The following is a 19,297-nucleotide window of genomic DNA, read 5'->3' on the forward strand; positions in this document are numbered from 1 at the left end:
AGTTGTCTCAGGTGTTGAATGGAATGCTTTCTTCTCTACAAAGACTAGCTACCTTGAGATATTTATTCTTTCAGTGCAGCCAGGACAGACATATTGTACAACTCAATCACTTTCTTATTCTTTGTAGATTGGTTCTGTCTGGTCTTTAATAGCCCTTGCCTTCAAAGCAGCACAGACATTGTAAAAATGCATCTAGAGGCCAAGACAATCTGAAGTTCACTTCTCTTTCTCTCCACAATAACTGCCTGCAGGGCCAGATTACCCGAACAGGCACGCATGGCACGTGCCCCGGGGTCCATGACCTCCAGGGGGACACCAACCCCCCCCCCAGAATAAAAACATATTTTTAGGTCAGGGGGCCCCCAAATAGCATATTAACACGTTATAAGCAATAGCCAAATGTGTAGAATAGCAGGAATGTAGCTATAAAACTGCCACATTTTCTCTCTGCCTTATGACAAAATGTGTAGAATAGCGTTATAAAATTGCTAATTTTTCTCTCTGAAATGCAATGGATTACAGGTGCAGAAGAAGTCATCCATGCACAGTGGGTAGGGAAACATGGATTATAGAGAGGGATCACAATGCGCTGATTGGGGTGGTGGTCTGCATTAGACATGGCTATTTGTCAACGCAGGACCAACATGGGGAAGCTTACAGAGAGAGAGGGGGGCGAGAGAGAAAAATAGAGACAGAGAGGTGATGTGAGACAGAAAAGGAGAGGGCGAGATTTGAAAAAAATACTGTGTATCTGTTCTCTCACGCTGCATGTCGCCACAAAGATAAAGTACAATGGGTGTGTGGACTGCTTATACTTCTCCACTGCACTGTCTGCTGCTGGCCCAACATAACATATACGACCAGGTAGAGAGAAGGCCTAATCATACTAGGAATGGTTTAAGCGTTCATTTCATGAATGGATACTTCCTGAATTCTGCTACCACTCGTAGCATTTGGTAATAATCTCTCCAGCCTTTCTGAGCATGGCACAATGAAGCTGTTTTACCCAAAACATGGACAAGAATATAATTCATTATTCTCAGGGTCTGTAATACCCCATAGAATCCGGCATGGGGGCGAGTTAACACAAAGGAACTCACAACAAAACAGACTACAGGTTTAAACTCCAGTTGTACAATTAAAATGATCGGCGTGAATGATTTAGCCAAGTACACCACAGAACGTTCCATTGAATACTCCATTTTCCTCTTGGATTGGTAACCTACATTAGACAATAGCCCACAATACCTGTTTTATCACGTCTTTCCCAATAAATTGCTAGAACAAAACAAAAGCCTCTCTCTGCCCTGTGATTTCATAGATAAATATTGCAAGGTCGACTCCCTCGTCTTACCCCATCAGAGTGATGATACAAGAACCTTTACCAACGTCATCTGCTCATCTCAGAGCTACCCTGGTCATGTCCAACTGTGTGAGTTGGCCACCCGATCAGCAGACAGCATCTCTTGAGTGTGATTGGGGCAAAGTGATTGTGGGGAGGATGGAAACGAGGCCCCTTAGTGACAGCACAAGGGCCTGATTAAAACAGTGGACAGGGAACAGCCTTGAGCTGCTGAGAGTGCTAGCTACTATAGACCCTGCGCTCCACTTCACATTCTCCAATCACAGGGCAGACTGGATACCGTGACACAGACCCCAGGGATTAATGGCATTTCTGGGCTGAAGGAAGCTGTCTCACACCCCGCCATGCTCATTGTACTGTATGTATTCAGGGGATTTACACCCGAAGGAGCACAGTAGAAATAAAAGCAGTGGTGGGTTTCCTTTGAAGAAAGGACCTTATTCGTGGTGGTATCTGACTCCCTTCCAGTTTACTTACAGACCTAACATGGACATTTACAGTAGTAACCTTAAAATAAAGTGTGATCTGCCAGCGTTGTTGACTGCCATTGTCGATGGCATTATAAGCCATGGTTCACTTTGAAAAAGCTGCATTTTAAAAGGTAACAAAGACAGGGGTGACTAAGACATACCAGTAAAATATTAGCAATGCCCAAATGCCCTCCTCAATTCGAGTCAACACAGTCAAGGTTTGCTGGGGTGGGAGAGAGAATACAGAGGTTTGCAGACGGGCAGTTACAAGATAACATGGCATAAAGTCATCTAATTGAATCTCTCTCTCTTTCTTTCTTTTGCAGCAGGCGGTAATCTGCACTACGTGAGTCAAATCTGGGTAAGTGATTAGAGGGCTTTATTTATTGTTTATTAAGGCGTGACTATTGGGCAGTGTTTGGTGGTCTAGCTGCTTTAACTTGCCCACCCGCCCAGTCGGGACGGAGGAAGATGAAGGCCTGCATGGTGTCTGTGGCCTGCAGATATACAGCCTGCTCTGCTCCGAGGTAACTGAAGAGCCTTTCGGGGCAGCGTGAAAGCTGAGATCGATCACTACCACGCAGCATGCAGGAAAAAAACACCAAATAATAGGCAGAAAAACTAAAAGGCAATATGTGGAATAGGATTGTCTGAGGTAATAGCGATGTACAATCTCTTACAATCTGAATCATCATGATAGATGAAAGAGCTTAAGGAGCAGGGTGTGTGTGTGTGTGTGTGGTACTCACCTTGTACTGGAACAGAAAGAGGCCACAGAACAGGCTGTAGAGGTCAGCGGTCAGCAGAGAGAGATTGACCGACGTGGCGCTGGTCCTTCTAATGACCACGGGCATGAAGCTGTACAGGCCAAACATGCAGGCACTGAAGCCGATATACAGCAACCCTGGTGAAAGACATATACACACACATAGAGGACACACACACACACACGATGAGTGACAGAGCTGCAGGGGCAGACTGGAGCTAATTAACAGCAGAGTGCTCACCAGAATACCAACTAGCCAGCAAAAAAAATCATTCACCTGCCTGTCTATCAATGCTTATATAGGATAGTTTTCTTAGTCTTCTTGTGTCCATATAAAGATAGAAGGACCTTGATGACAGAGTAGGGAAGGGCTCATCTTCTCCATTTATCAACACATTTGCCTATTACAGGTGGTGGATCTTAATTTGATCACCTTGTTGCAGGATAACTTTCCAGGAGAACTTTCCACTTAGAAATTTCAGACTTGATTTTCACTTTTGAAAAATGTTTCAAATGTCCATTACTTATAATCCACATTTCCTGTTGCTGCAAGATTATTTTCCTGCAGTAGCAAACTGACTCAAATGAATATCCTACATCTGTACATGTGCAGTGATTTGTCCAATGACCTAATATTTTGTTGGATCCTGTGACATTCTTTCTGCACACCAAACTGATAGAAATGGGAACATAGTCATGGCAGCATTTCCTCCTTCACCTTTAACCAAAAAAGGGAGAGGAGGAGGATGCAAATATCATTATATATATGCCATATACGGTCACTGTAAAGGTCAATGACTGTCAAACAACAGACATTGAGGAGAAAGTGGGCGACTGAGACAGAAAATCATGACATAAGGATGGGCATTTCAGAGAGATAGTTGTCATGTAGGGACTACGGACATTCTGATTATATTTTGTCATGCAGAAACACAGTAATGGGATTTAGTGTTACTATGAAATTAAATTACCTGCTCATCTAGTTTCAGGTTCATTTTGAAAAAAAATGTATTTATGAAGGAAACGACTTTTACGGCCTCAGATGAAATGACAACACAGACAGATAATGGTAATTTGTCTCAAAACAAAACGTAAACAGCACTTATCTGGCAGATTCTGCTCGCAGAGATGTTATGAATGCTGCCAGGGCCATTTCCCCTCTCCCTCATTCCACTAAAAGCAATCAGGATCCTCTTCAATCCCTTTTCATTGTCATAGATACATTACATCTCAGGGGAGTTGTCCTCAGGAGAGAATGCAAAAATATCCACCCGCTTCTCTGCAGTGAGAAAGTACTGAAGGACAGCTGACAAGTGATAGGTGAAGAGTGGATAAGTCCAAACACTGTTTAAATACAGTGTAAATAACCAATCCCAATTCATAGTAGTCTCTTCACTGCTCCAGTTCACTGCTCCAGCTATCTTCAATTACTCCCATTACAGCCGGTATGTACTTCCAAAAACTTTATAAATTAAAATGTACAAGCATTTATAACACAGCATAAAATAAAACAAACAAATAAAACCCAGAAGAAATGACTCATTACTGTCATGGACAGGGTCAGAAGTCAACAACAGCGCAATACATTGGCTTGCCGGAGAGTAATTTTTTCGGAAGTACATACCGGCCTTAACGGGAGCAAAGGAAGATAGTTGCTCAGTGAAACTCCATATTTGGTGAGTAATTAACGCATTTTGACATTATGATGCTTGCAGAGCTGTCTAAAGGGAGTTTGAATCATCATAGATAATGAGGCAGCACTCACCATAACAGTCCCAAGCCATTGCATATATCAGAATCTGACTACCGAATATGTACTACGCAATATTAAAACCTCAAATATTGAAGATCTAAGCCCTACACTATAAATCAGGTTTGAGGAGTTAGTGAGGTAACTTTGGTCAACTCTGACTTCAACTCGTGGTAACCAGTACCATGAAAGTGGTACTCAGCCTGAAGGTGTGTTGACCAAAAAGGAGAGTGATGGAGTGCTGCATCAGATGACCTGGCCTGCACAATCACCCAACCTCAACCCAACTGAGATGGTTTGGGATGAGTTGGATCACAGAGTGAAGGAAAAGCAGCCAACAAGTGCTCAGCATATGTGGGAACTCCTTCAAGACAGTTGGAAAAGCATTCCAGATGAAGCTGGTTCAGAGAATGCCAAGAGTGTGCAAAGCTGTCATCAAGGCAAAGGGTGGCTACTTTGAAGAATCTCAAATATACAATTATTTTGATTTGTTTAACACTTGTTTGGTTACTACATGGTTCCATGTGTTATTTCATAGTTTTGATGTCTTCACTATTATTCTACAAAGTAGAAAATAGTACAAATAAAGAAAAACCCTGAAATGAGTAGGTGTGTCCAAACTTTTGACTGGTACTTTATGTGTAATATTAGTTTGATTTAGAATGGACCATTATCATGCACCGGTCTCGGAACAGAGGCATGGAAGAAAAACAACGTCATCTATGCACTTAAATAGCTAATGGAGGATGCTTTTCCCATGGTTCCTTTTCACGCCAGCCAGGTAGGCTGTACTGCTGTTGTAAAGAGAAGCAATGTGCTTAATATTAGAAAGTTCATAAATAAATAGAGTAGACCTAGCCTATAGAAAGCTGATGGGATCCTCCTCTTTTACATTTTTTTAAATAGAGGACATTAAATCTCTGTTTTATCACACAGTTGCATAGCATATAGAAATGTTGCGCAACATGAGCTCCTGGGCTCTCGGAGTGTTTTCGATCACATTTGCATTGATGTCAGAGTGATTAGAGGGACAATAGAGTGCTGAGTACCAGGCAGTTAGCAAGTTTGGTAGATTACTAATGACTATCAGCAGTATCAGAGCATGGAGAAGCCAAGTTACTGTGACTAAACGGTCATGTGCAATTGAACTGCTGACCATGACTCGTGACCGCCGGTGTGGCGGTAATACGGTCACTGTAACAGCCCTAAGCACAGCGCTACATTCTGGCGGTTGGTTACAATGCACTCACTGTATTCAGTATGCTTTTTTTGAATCTGATCCACCCAAGCAAACATAGTACATTTTCTGCAATGGGCAAGCACACAGACTTCCTAACCCTTGAAGTTTCACTTGACTTCCTCACATGGTTTTCTCCAGACACTGTTGGTAGTCGGTTGAATAGCTGAACAGAGGGCCTCATGCGTTATTCAAATGCCTTGTTTACTATGTCTGGCAGCATACACACCAGAGAGAAATATGGCCATCACCTGCTTTCCTTAACTAAGTTGAAGTGTATCTCCAGGCTAAGTTTGTCACGAATATTACCGAAGGTGACTCCCCTTCTTGTTCGGGTGGCGCCCGGCGGTCGTCGTCACCGGTCTACTAGCTATCACCGATCCTTTGTTCTGTGTTCGTTTGGTTTTGTCTGATTGGTATCACCTGTTTCTTGTTTGGTTGTTAGGGTGGGGTTATATAAGTTTGTTCAGCCCGCTTCTGTTTCGTGCGGGCTTGTTTGTCTGTTTTGTGTTAGAGTGATTTTGTTTGCATTTTCGGGTTTCGCGCTGTCCGTTATTATTTCTGATAATTTGTTTCCTACTTTTGTTCATGTTATTTTTCCTGGACATTAAAGCGTGTTTTTCCCACATCCTTTTGCTCTCTGCGCCTGACTCCACACCTCTTCACTCATTAATCGTAACAGAAGCCCGCGCCACGATATGGAGTCAGCAGGAGCAGCGACCACTCCTCTTCCCACGATGGAGGAGAGAGTCTACATTACATTTACATGACATTTAAGTCATTTAGCAGACGCTCTTATCCAGAGCGACTTACAAATTGGTGCGTTCACCTTAAGACATCCAGTGGAACAGCCACTTTACAATAGTGCATCTAAATCTTTTAAGGGGGGTGAGAAGGATTACTTTATCCTATCCTAGGTATTCCTGAAAGAGGTGGGGTTTCAGGTGTCTCCGGAAGGTGGTGATTGACTCCGCTGTCCTGGCGTCGTGAGGGAGTTTGTTCCACCATTGGGGGGCCAGAGCAGCGAACAGTTTTGACTGGGCTGCGCGGGAACTGTACTTCCTCAGTGGTAGGGAGGCGAGCAGGCCAGAGGTGAATGAACACAGTGCCCTTGTTTGGGTGTAGGGCCTGATCAGAGCCTGGAGGTACTGAGGTGCCGAGAGTCCTTCATCACACGTCCATCCTCCATCGCCTAGGATCAGCGATGGATCAAATGATGGAGAGGATGGATCGTTGGGAGAGGAATGGTCTCCCTACTACCCCACCGACCCTCCCACCAGCAACTCTACCATCTCCCCCATCGGGATCCGGTTCCAGCGCTCTGCGCATTACGCCTCCGAGGGAGTACGATGGAGCAGCGACGGGGTGCCAGGGATTCCTGCTTCAACTAGAACTCTACCTGGCCACCGTTCGGCCGGCTCCCTCGGACGAGGAGAGCGTGTGTGTCCTCATCACATGCCGTACGGGTAGAGCCCTTGAGTGGGCCAATGCGGTCTGGAACGGGCCCGACTGAGCGAAGGGCAATTACCCGGAGTTCACCCGCCGTTTCAGGGCCGTGTTCGATCACCCTCCAGAGGGTCGAGCGGCGGGTGAGAGGTTGTTCCATCTCAGGCAGGGGACGAGGAGCGTGCAGGACTTCGCGCTGGAGTTCCGGACCTTGGCCGCTGGAGCAGTGTGGAACGACAGGGCCCTGATAGACCATTACCGGTGTAGCCTGAGAGAGGACGTCCGCAGGGAGCTGGCTTGTCGGGACACTAACACTTAGCCTGGATGGACTGATAGACCTGTCGATCCGGTTGGACCATCTGCTAGCTGCTCGCGGACGTTCTGAAAGGGTCCTGTCAGTTCTACCTCCTGACCCTCCCGCTCCTATCCCGATGGAGCTAGGAGGGACTGCGTCTAGGGAGATCGGAGGAGGAAGCTCCTCCTGTACCAGTTGTGGCCGGAGAGGGCACACGCCTGGTCGGTGCTGGAGGAATTCATCTGGGAATCGAGAAGGCAGGCAGAACACTCCTCGGTCACCCCAGGTGAGTAAGCACCACACTCTCCCAGAGTTTCCTGTTGGTCACATGTTCTTATTAATTTGTTTCCTTAATTATTCTCCTTCTCTCCAGCATAAGGCACTGGTAGATTCAGGCACAGCTGGAAACTTTATAGATCGCGGACTCGCTCAGAGGTTGAGGATTCCGTTAGTAAAAGTAGAACCCCCTTTTCCCGTGCACTCTTTAGATAGTCGACCATTCGGGTCAGGGCTGGTGAGGAAAGCCACAATTCCGTTGGAGATGATTACGCAGGGGAATTACAAGGAGCGAATTAGTCTGTTCCTTATTCACCTGCGTTTCCGGTGGTGCTGGGGATTCCCTGGCTACCTATTCATAATCCTACGATTTCGTGGAAACAGGGAACTCTCCAGGGGTGGTCTGATGAGTGTTCAGGCAGGTGTGTAGGGGTTTCCATCGGTGCGACAACGGTGGAGAGTCCAGACCAGGTTTCCACCGTACGCATTCCAGCTGAGTATGACGATTTGGCTATCGCTTTCAGTAAAAAGAAGGCGACCCAATTACCACCCCATCGTCAGGGGGATTGCGTGATAAACCTCCAGGTAAACGCTGCACTCCCCAGGAGTCATGTGTATCCTTTATCCCAGGAGGAGACGGTGGCCATGGAAACATATATCACCGAGGCTCTGGGACAGGGGTACATTCGGCCCTCCATGTCACCTGTCTCCTCGAGATTCTTTTTTGTGAAGAAAAAGGATGGTGGTTTGCGTCCGTGTATTGATTATAGAGGTCTAAATTCCATCACGGTGGGTTTTAGTTACCCACTACCTCTCATTGCTACGGCAGTGGAATCATTTCACGGAGCGCAGTTCTTCACGAAACTGGATCTCAGGAGTGCGTATAATCTGGTGCGTATTCGGGAGGGAGATCAGTGGAAAACTGCATTTAGCACTACATCTGGCCATTATGAGTACCTCGTCATGCCATACGGGTTAAAGAATGCTCCAGCTATATTTCAATCCTTTGTGGATGAGATTCTCAGAGACCTGCACGGACAGGGTGTAGTGGTGTATATTGACGATATTTTGATCTACTCCACTACACGCACTGCGCATTTTTCTCTGGTGCGCAAGGTTCTTAGACGACTGCTGGAGCATGACCTGTACGTGAAGGCGGAGAAATGGAGTTTTCCAAACGATCAGTTTCCTTCCTGGGTTATCGCATTTCCAGCTCTGGGTTGGTAATGGAAGGTGACCGCGTAAAGGCCGCGCGTAATTGGCCGACTCCGACCACGGTAAAGGAGGTGCAGCGGTTCTTAGGGTTTGCCAATTACTACCGGAGGTTTATCCGGGGTTTTGGTCAGGTAGCAGCTCCTATTACCTCACTGCTGAAGGGGGGGCCGGTGCGTTTGCAGTGGTCAGCAGAGGCGGACTGAGCTTTTCGTAGGTTGAAGGCGATGTTCACTGAGGCGCCGGTGTTGGCGCATCCGGACCCTTCTTTGGCGTTTATAGTAGAGGTGGACGCATCCGAGGCTGGGGTTGGAGCGGTGCTCTCACAGCGTTCGGGTGCGCCACCGAAGCTCCGCCCCTGTGCCTTTTTTTAGAAGAAACTCGGGCCAGCGGAGCGGAATTATGATGTGGGAGATAGGGAGTTGTTGGCTATGGTTAAGGCCCTGAAGGTGTGGAGACACTGGCTTGAGGGGGCTAAGCACCCTTTCCTTATCTGGACTGACCACTGTAACCTGGAGTATATCCGATCAGCTAGGAGACTGAATCCTCGTCAGGCAAGTTGGCCATGTATTTCACCAGATTTCGTTTTACTATCTCGTATCGACCAGGTTCCCTCAACACTAAGGCCGACGCGCTGCCACGACTCTATGACACTGAGGACAGGTCCATTGATCCTACTCCCATCATTCCGGCAGCTAAGCTGGTGGCACCAGTAGTATGGGAGGTGGACACGGACATCGAGCGGGCGCTAAGGGAGGAACCTGCGCCTCCACAGTGTCCGGAGGGTCGTAGGTACGTGCCGCTCGCTGTTCGGGATCAATTGATTCGATGGGCTCATAGTCTACCCTGGTCGGGTCACCCAGGTATTTCTAGGACAGTGCGAGGTCTTCGGAGGAAGTACTGGTGGCCCACTTTGGTGAGGGATGTGCGATTCTATGTCTCCTCCTGTTCGGTGTGCGCCCAGAGTAAGGCTCCTAGACTGCCACGAGGTAAATTACAACCTCTCCCCGTTCCACAACGGCCGTGGACCCATCTATCGGTGGATTTTCTTACTGACCTTCCCCCCTCTCAGGGTAACACAACGATCCTGGTCGTTGTGGATCGGTTCTCTAAGTCCTGCCGTCTTATCCCATTGCCCGGTCTCCCTACGGCCCTACAGACTGCGGAAGCTCTTTTCACCCATGTCTTCCGGCACTACGGGGTGCCCGAGGATATAGTTTCTGATCGGGGCCCCCAGTTTACCTCCCGTGTATGGAGGGCATTTATGGAACGTCTGGGGGTCTCGGTCAGCCTGACCTCAGGGTATCACCCGGAGAGTAATGGGCAGGTGGAGAGAGTGAACCAGGAGTTGGGTAGGTTTCTGCGGTCGTATTGCCAGGACCGGCCAGGGGAGTGGGCGAGATACATTCCCTGAGCAGAAATGGCCCAGAACTCACTAAGCCACTCCTCTACCAACATGTCATTAAAGTGTGTTTTTCCCACATCCTTTTGCTCTCTGCGCCTGCCTCCACACCTCTTCACTCATTAATCGTAACAAAGTTTTATTGGTGTAGTAGGATGATGATTTTAGAAACACGTCAGCAATCTGAATCCATGAATATTGAAATCTCTGTTATTAGGAAGGCTATTTGTAGTCAATGATTACCACCCCAAGAGCATTATTCCCAGATACAGTACAGTGCCTTCAGAAAGTATTCACACCCCTTGACTTTTTCCAATTTTTTTAGTTACTGCCTGATTTTAAAATAATTAAATTAAGATTCTGTCATTAACCTACACAATATTAACAATAATGTAAAAGTGGAATGATGTTTTTCTAAACTTTTACAAATTAATACAAATGAAAAGCTGCAATGTCTTGAGTCAATAAATATTCAAGCCCTTTGTTATGGCAAGTCTAAATATGTTCAGGAGTAGAAATGTGCTTAACAAGTTGCATGGACTAACTCTGTGTTCAATAGTAGTGTTTAACATGATTATTGAATGACTATCTCATCTCTGTACCCCCCCACATACAGATAATTGTAAGGTCCCTCAGTCGAGCAGTGAATTTCAAACACAGATTCAACCACAAACACTTTCCAATGCCTCACAAAGAAGGGCACCTATTGGTAGCTGGGTAAAAAAAAGCAGACATTAAATATCCCTTTGAGCATGGTGAAGGTATTAATTACACTTTGGATGGTGTATCAAAACACCCAGTCACTACAAAGATACAGGCATCCTTCCTAACTCAGTTGCCGGTGAGGAAGGAGACTGCTAAGGGATTTCACCATGAGGCCAATGGTGACTTCAAAACAGTTATTAGAGTTTAATGGCTGTGATACGAGGAAACTGAGGATAGATCAACAACATTGTAGTTACTCCACAATACTAACCTATTTGACCGAGTGAAAAGAATGTAGCCTGTACAGAATAAAAATATTCCAAAACCTGAATCATGTTTGCAACAAGACACTAACGTAATACTGCAAAGAATGTGGCAAAGCAATTAACTTGTTGTCCTGAATACAAAGTGTTATGTTAGGGGCAAATCCAATACAACACATTACCGAGTACCACTCTCCATATTTTGAGGTATAGTGGAGGCTGTATCATGTTATGCGTATGCTTGTAATCGTTAAGGACGAGGGAGTTTCAGGATAAATAAGAAAGAGAATGGAGCTAAGCACAGGCAAAATCCACCAGACACTGGGAGATGAATTCACCTTTCAGCAGGACTATAACCTAAAACAAGGCCAAATCTACACTGGAGTTGCTTAAATCTACTTGAAAATCTATGGCAAAACCTGAAAATGGTTGTCTAGCAATGATCAACAACCAACTTGACAGAGCTTGAAGCATTTTTAAAAGAATAAATGGGAAAATGTTGCCCAATCCAGGTGTGGAAAAGTCTTAGAGACTTACCCAGAAAGACTCACAGTTGTAATCACTGCCAAAAGGTTATTCTACAAAGAATTGACTCAGGGGTTGTGAATACTTATGTATATTAGATATTTCTGTATTTCATTTTCAACAAATTTGCTACATTTTATAAAAACATGTTTGCCATTATGTGATATTTAATCAATTTTGAATTCATGCTGTAACACAACATGAGGAATAAGTCAAGGGGTATGAAGGCACATTCTGAAGGCACATTCTGAAGGCACATTCTGAAGGCACATTCTGAAGGCACTGTAAATGAACCTTTGTTTTCACCTTCCTTATGACCAGTAACTGATTATTACAACACACAACTCTCCATGTGGTAAGCTTGAGGATGGAAGAAACAATCTGATCACACCAAGTCGTTGGAGGATGCACACATTCCTCCAATACATTTTACATGACCAAGTCCTCATCATTTTTCTAGGGTAGCACAATCTTGGCTGAGTAGATCTCTCTCCTTCTGGCACCTGCTGTGTTGCCCACCATGGCAGTGACAGTTAATGACGTGCCCCACAAGCCACCACAGACTGGCTAATGCCTCTGTGACAAGGCAGCATCTCCTGGGACGCTACCCAAACCCCACTATTGGCATCAGTACACACGCCCTCGCTTGCTCAATCAAAAGAAATGGGTGAATTGGAATGAATTAAGGACCTAGTCACTTGCATTGCTTTTGGAGAGTGGCGAATTGCAAGTCATAGATTTGGTTCCTAAGAAACAAATTGAAAATTGGGCATCTTCATGGGCTACTATATATCATGTTGTCATGATAGTTTATTGTATTTGAAATATTCTTTAACCAATTAACTGAAACTTAGACAACTTCAAGGGAATATTCTAGAATTAGGTTGCTGATAAATATTCTGATTTGTGTCTGAACTAAAAGTCCCAAAACGACATATCACTTTGACAGAAGTCATGTCAGAAAAGCATTTGGAAAAAGTGACGCACAAAGGAGCACTACAGGAGTGAAGCCACTGTCCACATAAGACAGAACAGACCCACATCATACAGAGTCCTATTGTTTTTGAAAAAATATGTTGGCACTCTGAATAAAGTCAACTTATCATCTGACCATATCTTGTGATTTCTTTAGTCTTTATCAGCCTCAAATGTTTTAATCACTTCTACAGCGGGCAGACTTTTAGCATAGCCCCTTGTACACCCCACAGGCTTAGTCCTACTAGCTAACCAACAGCTGCTATATACTGTACAATAGCACCCTGTCTGGCTTACTCCTAATAGTTAACTAACAGCTGCTATATGCTGTACAATAGCACCCTGTCTGGCTTACTCCTACTAGTTAACCAACAGCTGCTATATGCTGTACATATGGGCTCCCTGCCTGTGCCATTAAACCCCTACAACTCATCCAGAACGCCGCAGCCCGTCTGGTGTTCAACCTTCCCAAGTTCTCTCACGTCACCCCGCTCCTCCGCTCTCTCCACTGGCTTCCAGTTGAAGCTCGCATCCGCTACAAGACCATGGTGCTTGCCTACGGAGCTGTGAGGGGAACGGCACCTCAGTACCTCCAGGCTCTGATCAGGCCCTACACCCAAACAAGGGCACTGCGTTCATCCACCTCTGGCCTGCTCGCCTCCCTACCACTGAGGAAGTACAGTTCCCGCTCAGCCCAGTCAAAACTGTTCGCTGCTCTGGCCCCCCAATGGTGGAACAAACTCCCTCACGACGCCAGGACAGCGGAGTCAATCACCACCTTCCGGAGACACCTGAAACCCCACCTCTTTAAGGAATACCTAGGATAGGATAAAGTAATCCTTCTCCCCCCCCCTTAAAAGACCTAGATGCACTATTGTAAAGTGGCTGTTCCACTGGATGTCATAAGGTGAAAGCACCAATTTGTAAGTCGCTCTGGATAAGAGCGTCTGCTAAATGACTTAAATGTAAATGTAAATGCAATAGCACCCTGTCTGGCTTACTCCTACTAGCTAACCAAGAGCTGCTATATGCTGTACAATAGCACCCTGTCTGGCTTACTCCTACTAGCTAACCAACAGCTGCTATATGCTGTACAATAGCACCCTGTCTGGCTTACTCCTACTAGCTAACCACCAGCTGCTATATGCTGTACAATAGCACCCTGTCTGGCTTACTCCTACTAGTTAACCAACAGCTGCTATATGCTGTACAGTAGCACCCTGTCTGGCTTACTCCTACTAGCTAACCACCAGCTGCTATATGCTGTACAATAGCACCCTGTCTGGCTTACTCCTACTAGCTAACCAACAGCTGCTATATGCTGTACAATAGCACCCTGTCTGGCTTACTCCTACTAGTTAACCACCAGCTGCTATATGCTGTACAATAGCACCCTGTCTGGCTTACTCCTACTAGCTAACCAACAGCTGCTATATGCTGTACAATAGCACCCTGTCTGGCTTACTCCTACTAGCTAACCACCAGCTGCTATATGCTGTACAATAGCACCCTGTCTGGCTTACTCCTACTAGCTAACCAACAGCTGCTATATGCTGTACAATAGCACCCTGTCTGGCTTACTCCTACTAGCTAACCAACAGCTGCTATATGCTGTACAATAGCACCCTGTCTGGCTTACTCCTACTAGCTAACCACCAGCTGCTATATGCTCTGTACAATAGCACCCTGTCTGGCTTACTCCTACTAGCTAACCACCAGCTGCTATATGCTGTACAATAGCACCCTGTCTGGCTTACTCCTACTAGCTAACCAACAGCTGCTATATGCTATACAATATCACCCTGTCTGGCTTACTCCTACTAGCTAACCACCAGCTGCTATATGCTGTACAATAGCACCCTGTCTGGCTTACTCCTACTAGCTAACCAACAGCTGCTATATGCTGTACAATAGCACCCTGTCTGGCTTACTCCTACTAGTTAACCAACAGCTCCTATATGCTGTACAATAGTACCCTGTCTGGCTTACTCCTACTAGCTAACCAACAGCTCCTATATGCTGTACAATAGTACCCTGTCTGGCTTACTCCTACTAGTTAACCAACAGCTCCTATATGCTGTACAATAGTACCCTGTCTGGCTTACTCCTACTAGCTAACCAACAGCTGCTATATGCTGTACAATAGCACCCTGTCTGGCTTACTCCTACTAGCTAACCACCAGCTGCTATATGCTGTACAATAGTACCCTGTCTGGCTTACTCCTACTAGATAACCACCAGCTGCTATATGCTCTGTACAATAGCACCCTGTCTGGCTTACTCCTACTAGTTAACCAACAGCTGCTATAAGCTGTACAATAGCACCCTGTCTGGCTTACTCCTACTAGCTAACCAACAGCTGCTATATGCTGTACAATAGCACCCTGTCTGGCTTACTCCTACTAGCTAACCAACAGCTGCTATATGCTGTACAATAGCACCCTGTCTGGCTTACTCCTACTAGCTAACCACCAGCTGCTATATGCTGTACAACAGCACCCTGTCTGGCTTACTCCTACTAGCTAGCCACCAGCTGCTATATGCTGTATAATAGCACCCTGTCTGGCTTGTTTGTAGCAAATCAACCGTTGATGTTATAAGTAAATAAAGTGCATCCATATATCAGTTTGACACCTTCATCTCCTACCTGTAATTCATGCAGCACAACAAGACCTTCGTAAAGGTTGACACCACCCCTTAGCCGGCCTGTACACTTTTACTGTACAGCAGTGGCCCATCCATCTTAGCTCAGGGCCCCATCTCTTTGTCACCCCCACTTCATTTGCAGAGTGATCTTCCAGTGACACCCCTTACAGCCTAACTGATTGTGTGAGGAGGATCTGACACCGCAGTGGAGGGGAGGAGGAGGTGTGGGAGGGCATCTCCGCTAGACAGGATAATCAATTCCCCCTTTGCCAATGTTTAATCATCCCTGTATCACCCACCGCCACTTACTTCCTTCCCACATGCACGCACTTCCCTTCCTCACACAAATACACACACACAGTAACAGTAGCTTACCAATCTGCCAGTCCCACTGCACCTTTAACAGCTCCTTGTGTTCCATGATGGCCCTGAAACAGAAAGAAAATTACACAATTCCTGTCAGGCACAGGTGAGATTTGAGAGATGGGGGGATAAAACAGTGTGAGTGATGGAGAGAGGAAAGTAAGACAGGAGGATCAAAAGTCTCTTGACAGGAAGCTCCGTTTTGACAACTCAGCACCTGTGATTCTGACGAGGGACAAGTCCGTCCTATCAGAGCGAGGTGGGGGTACAACCCTCTGACCCTACGGAATGGATCTTGGGAATTCTATTGAAGGAATCATTTGACTCCAGAGGGACAATAGAAACAACATGGCGGACCATTCACGCCCCCCCCGGTCTAAAAAGAAAACACCAGCAAGAGACAGAGACGGGTCCCCATGCACCCACTGGCATGGGTGATGTCTCATAACCAGGGGGTTTCATCGTTCCCCTTTAAGCCTCATAATGAGCTTATTAAAAAGTTAAAGAGTCACAATCTGATCTGGAGAGAGAGAGGCGTAATACTACAGAACCTGCTGGTGGGAGTATATGTTGAATATGGGGCATGTCTGTAGATATGTAGCTGGCATCAACGGCTGTATAAGATCAGATGGCACATGCTACAGAACGTATACACTAAGTATTCAAAACATTAGGAACACCTGCTCTTTCCATGATAGACTGACCAGGTGAATCCATGTGAAAGTTATCATCCCTTATTGATGTCACTTGTTAAATCAACTTCAATCAGTGTAGATGAAGGGGAGGAGAAAGGTTAAAGAATGATTTTCAAGCCTTGATTACAATTGAGACCTGAATTGTGTATGTGTGCCATTCGGATGGTAAATGGGCAAGACAAACAAATTTAAGTGCCTTTGAACAGGGTATGGTAGTAGGTGCGAGGCGCACCGGTTTGTGTCAAGAACTGCAATGCTGCTGGGTTTCTCACGCTCAACAGTTTCCTTTGTGTATCAAGAATGACCCCCCACCAAAAGGACATCCAGCCAACTTTACACAACTGTGGGAAGCTTTGGGGTCAACATGGCCAGCATCCCTGTGGAATGCCTTCAACACCTTGTAGAGTGCAAAGCCCCAGCGAACTGAAGCTGTTCTGAAGGCAAACTCAATATTAGGAAGGTGTTCCTAATGTTTAGTATACTCAGTGTAGATGAGGTTAACTTAAGGGTTCCAGCTTGATAATGTTAGTGTTGGAGTGTAAAAGATATAGCACTAGAGTTCTGAGTTTCTACTGGCTGCTCTTGTGGTATTGGTGAAGAGAGATGCTCTGTCCAGCATCAGTGAGGAATGACACACTAGACCTGAGTTCAAATATAGTTTGAAATCTTTGAAACACTTTGACCGTTTGCCTGCCTTGAGTGACAGATTTTCAGAGTTTACCATTTTGGGACTATTCTGTTGGTTCCATTGTACCAGACAAGCTTAAACAAGCTAAATATATTTGAAATGATTTCAAACATTTAAGCAAACAGTATTTGAAGCCAGCTCTGACACACACAAACACACTCACAGCTGAATGCCGCTGAAGAAAGAGCCGAACAGTCCCATCATGCCCAGGAACTCCACCCTGCTCAGGTTCTTAACGATGAACTCCTCACACACGTTAGAGATTCCATAGAGCATGGCACCTCCCAGAACCAGCAGGTCCCCCAGGAGCTTATGGTCCCCTAGGCAGACAGAGTGAGAGAGCGAGGAGGAAATGACTAGAGCACACCATTACAATAGCCTATCATATGAAAGAGCTATCCCTGAATTATCCATGACAAATAGGTTATCATATGAAACACTCTTCAGTAATATCAGACTAAGTGGCTAGCCTATAAAAACCCATTAGTAATGCATGACAACAAGGCAGTGAAAGACATTGGCTGATAAGAGAGGTACAGACAGCAACTGGGTTGCAGCAACTTTTCTTAATTGGAGTTAATGAACTAAGCAAATTTAAGATACTGTTCACTTTATTGGGTTTGAAATAACGCTGTTCTCCGTAACACTACTGTGTAGCTGGTAAGACAAATGGCCATTATTGATTGGAACCTGATACCAAAGTATTGCATTATCCCTTTGTCCCTGCATGTTTCGTGCATACTGAACGCAGCAATGGGTTTCGGTCATGTAGGGATCAACCGTGCCCAATCAAACAAAGAACTTACAGATACTCAGCACACATTTGAGATATAATATATATAATATATTCTGTCAATTCTGAGACAGAAATGAAACTCTAGCAGTTTGTTTTTAAAGAAACTCTAAACTTCTTGGATCCAGAACATGTAATATGATTTGGATTGGAACATTTATTATTCATAGTGAACCAACATTCTATCTACTGGAAATCCAGGGGGTAATTAATGCAATAATGAGAGGGGGAGGCTTCACATAGATATGAAAGGCACACCGCGCCAGGGATAACACCGGGGAGCTGACTGTGTTGTTGCTAAAGGTACTGAGGATTAAACACAATGAGACAGTGATGGTGAACTGCTCAGTGAGGACCCTGTGTGTTGGGGTGATCGAGGTATTTGCGTGAAGGACACAGCAGACTGAAGGCCTCCAATGAGTCAGAGCAGTACACATTTATTATGGGTCTTTGTAAATGCTTAATTAAATGGTTATTCAATAACATTGTGATATTGGCCCTTGGGGCAGGAAGGGTAATGTTTGTGTGTGTATGTGTCTTACCTAGGCCCTGCTGTCTTCCCACCAGGACATCTGCCCCCACCATGCAGCCGATGCCCAGCAGACACACCCCAACGCCCACAAAATGCACGGCCTTGTACCTCACCAGCAGGAAGAACCAGGACAGCAGCAGCACCACGGGGATGGTGAAACAGTCTAAGAGCTGAGAGGCAGAGGAGAGACATGCAAAGTTAGAACAGACACAATGAACTGTGGTTAGTAAAGACACAACAGAGAGGACATGGTTTAAAATCGGGGACGGGAAACTAGCTGCCATTTGTAGGCCCCCGGATCAATGTCCCCCTCCCCCAACATAGGAATTAAGTCGGGGTCTCAACTTAATGATGAGAGTTAGAATATACAAGGTGCAATTTTGAAATTTGGTTGTACCTCATCAGTTTCTTTCTTGTTATGTCACTTACAGTCAGTCACTCAATTACCTCATGTCAATGAACATGTTTTAGATTGGTAAGTAAGTATAGACCGTCTAGACAACTTGCAGTAATCATGGTAGAATTACCGACCGGGAGGCCCCATTGATTTTATTAGTCACTCTCACTCAGATATCACCCCCGTCAAAGTTGCCCATTCCTGGTTTAAATGGAGTTCCAAGATACTGTATGCCACATAGACAAGAGAGACACACCTAGGGAGATGGTATCACAGTAGAGCTAAAAACCACCCCCACACAGAGGCAAGGGGCTGACACATAGGACACACACTGTACTAGAGGACAAGGTCAGAGGACAGTCCAACACTAATGGTGATGAGAAAGAATGAGGATGGTGATTTTTAGGGGTGGAGGATTTTGCGTCAGGCAGGAGAAGGGGTGATACGGGAGGGAGGAGAGGTAAGGTTTACGATTGCCTTGGGGACCATCAGGCCTCC

At 45.6% G+C, this 19,297-nt stretch overlaps 1 protein-coding gene across 1 annotated transcript in view; it reads right to left on the minus strand.

The window, feature by feature from the left end:
* LOC115107732 (solute carrier family 35 member F1-like) overlaps positions 1-19,297 on the minus strand; it is a 153,085-nt gene that overhangs the window by 14,433 nt on the left and 119,355 nt on the right. Inside the window, exons 4-7 of the mRNA XM_029631318.2 lie at positions 18,413-18,572; positions 17,241-17,397; positions 15,707-15,759; positions 2,583-2,737 (exon numbers count right to left, since the gene is read on the minus strand). Coding sequence (XP_029487178.1) covers positions 2,583-2,737; positions 15,707-15,759; positions 17,241-17,397; positions 18,413-18,572 — 525 coding nt within the window. The remainder of the gene's footprint in view (positions 1-2,582; positions 2,738-15,706; positions 15,760-17,240; positions 17,398-18,412; positions 18,573-19,297) is intronic.

Source organism: Oncorhynchus nerka, linkage group LG24 (assembly GCF_034236695.1).
Source record: "Oncorhynchus nerka isolate Pitt River linkage group LG24, Oner_Uvic_2.0, whole genome shotgun sequence".
In the NCBI taxonomy this organism is placed as follows: Eukaryota; Metazoa; Chordata; class Actinopteri; order Salmoniformes; family Salmonidae; genus Oncorhynchus; species Oncorhynchus nerka.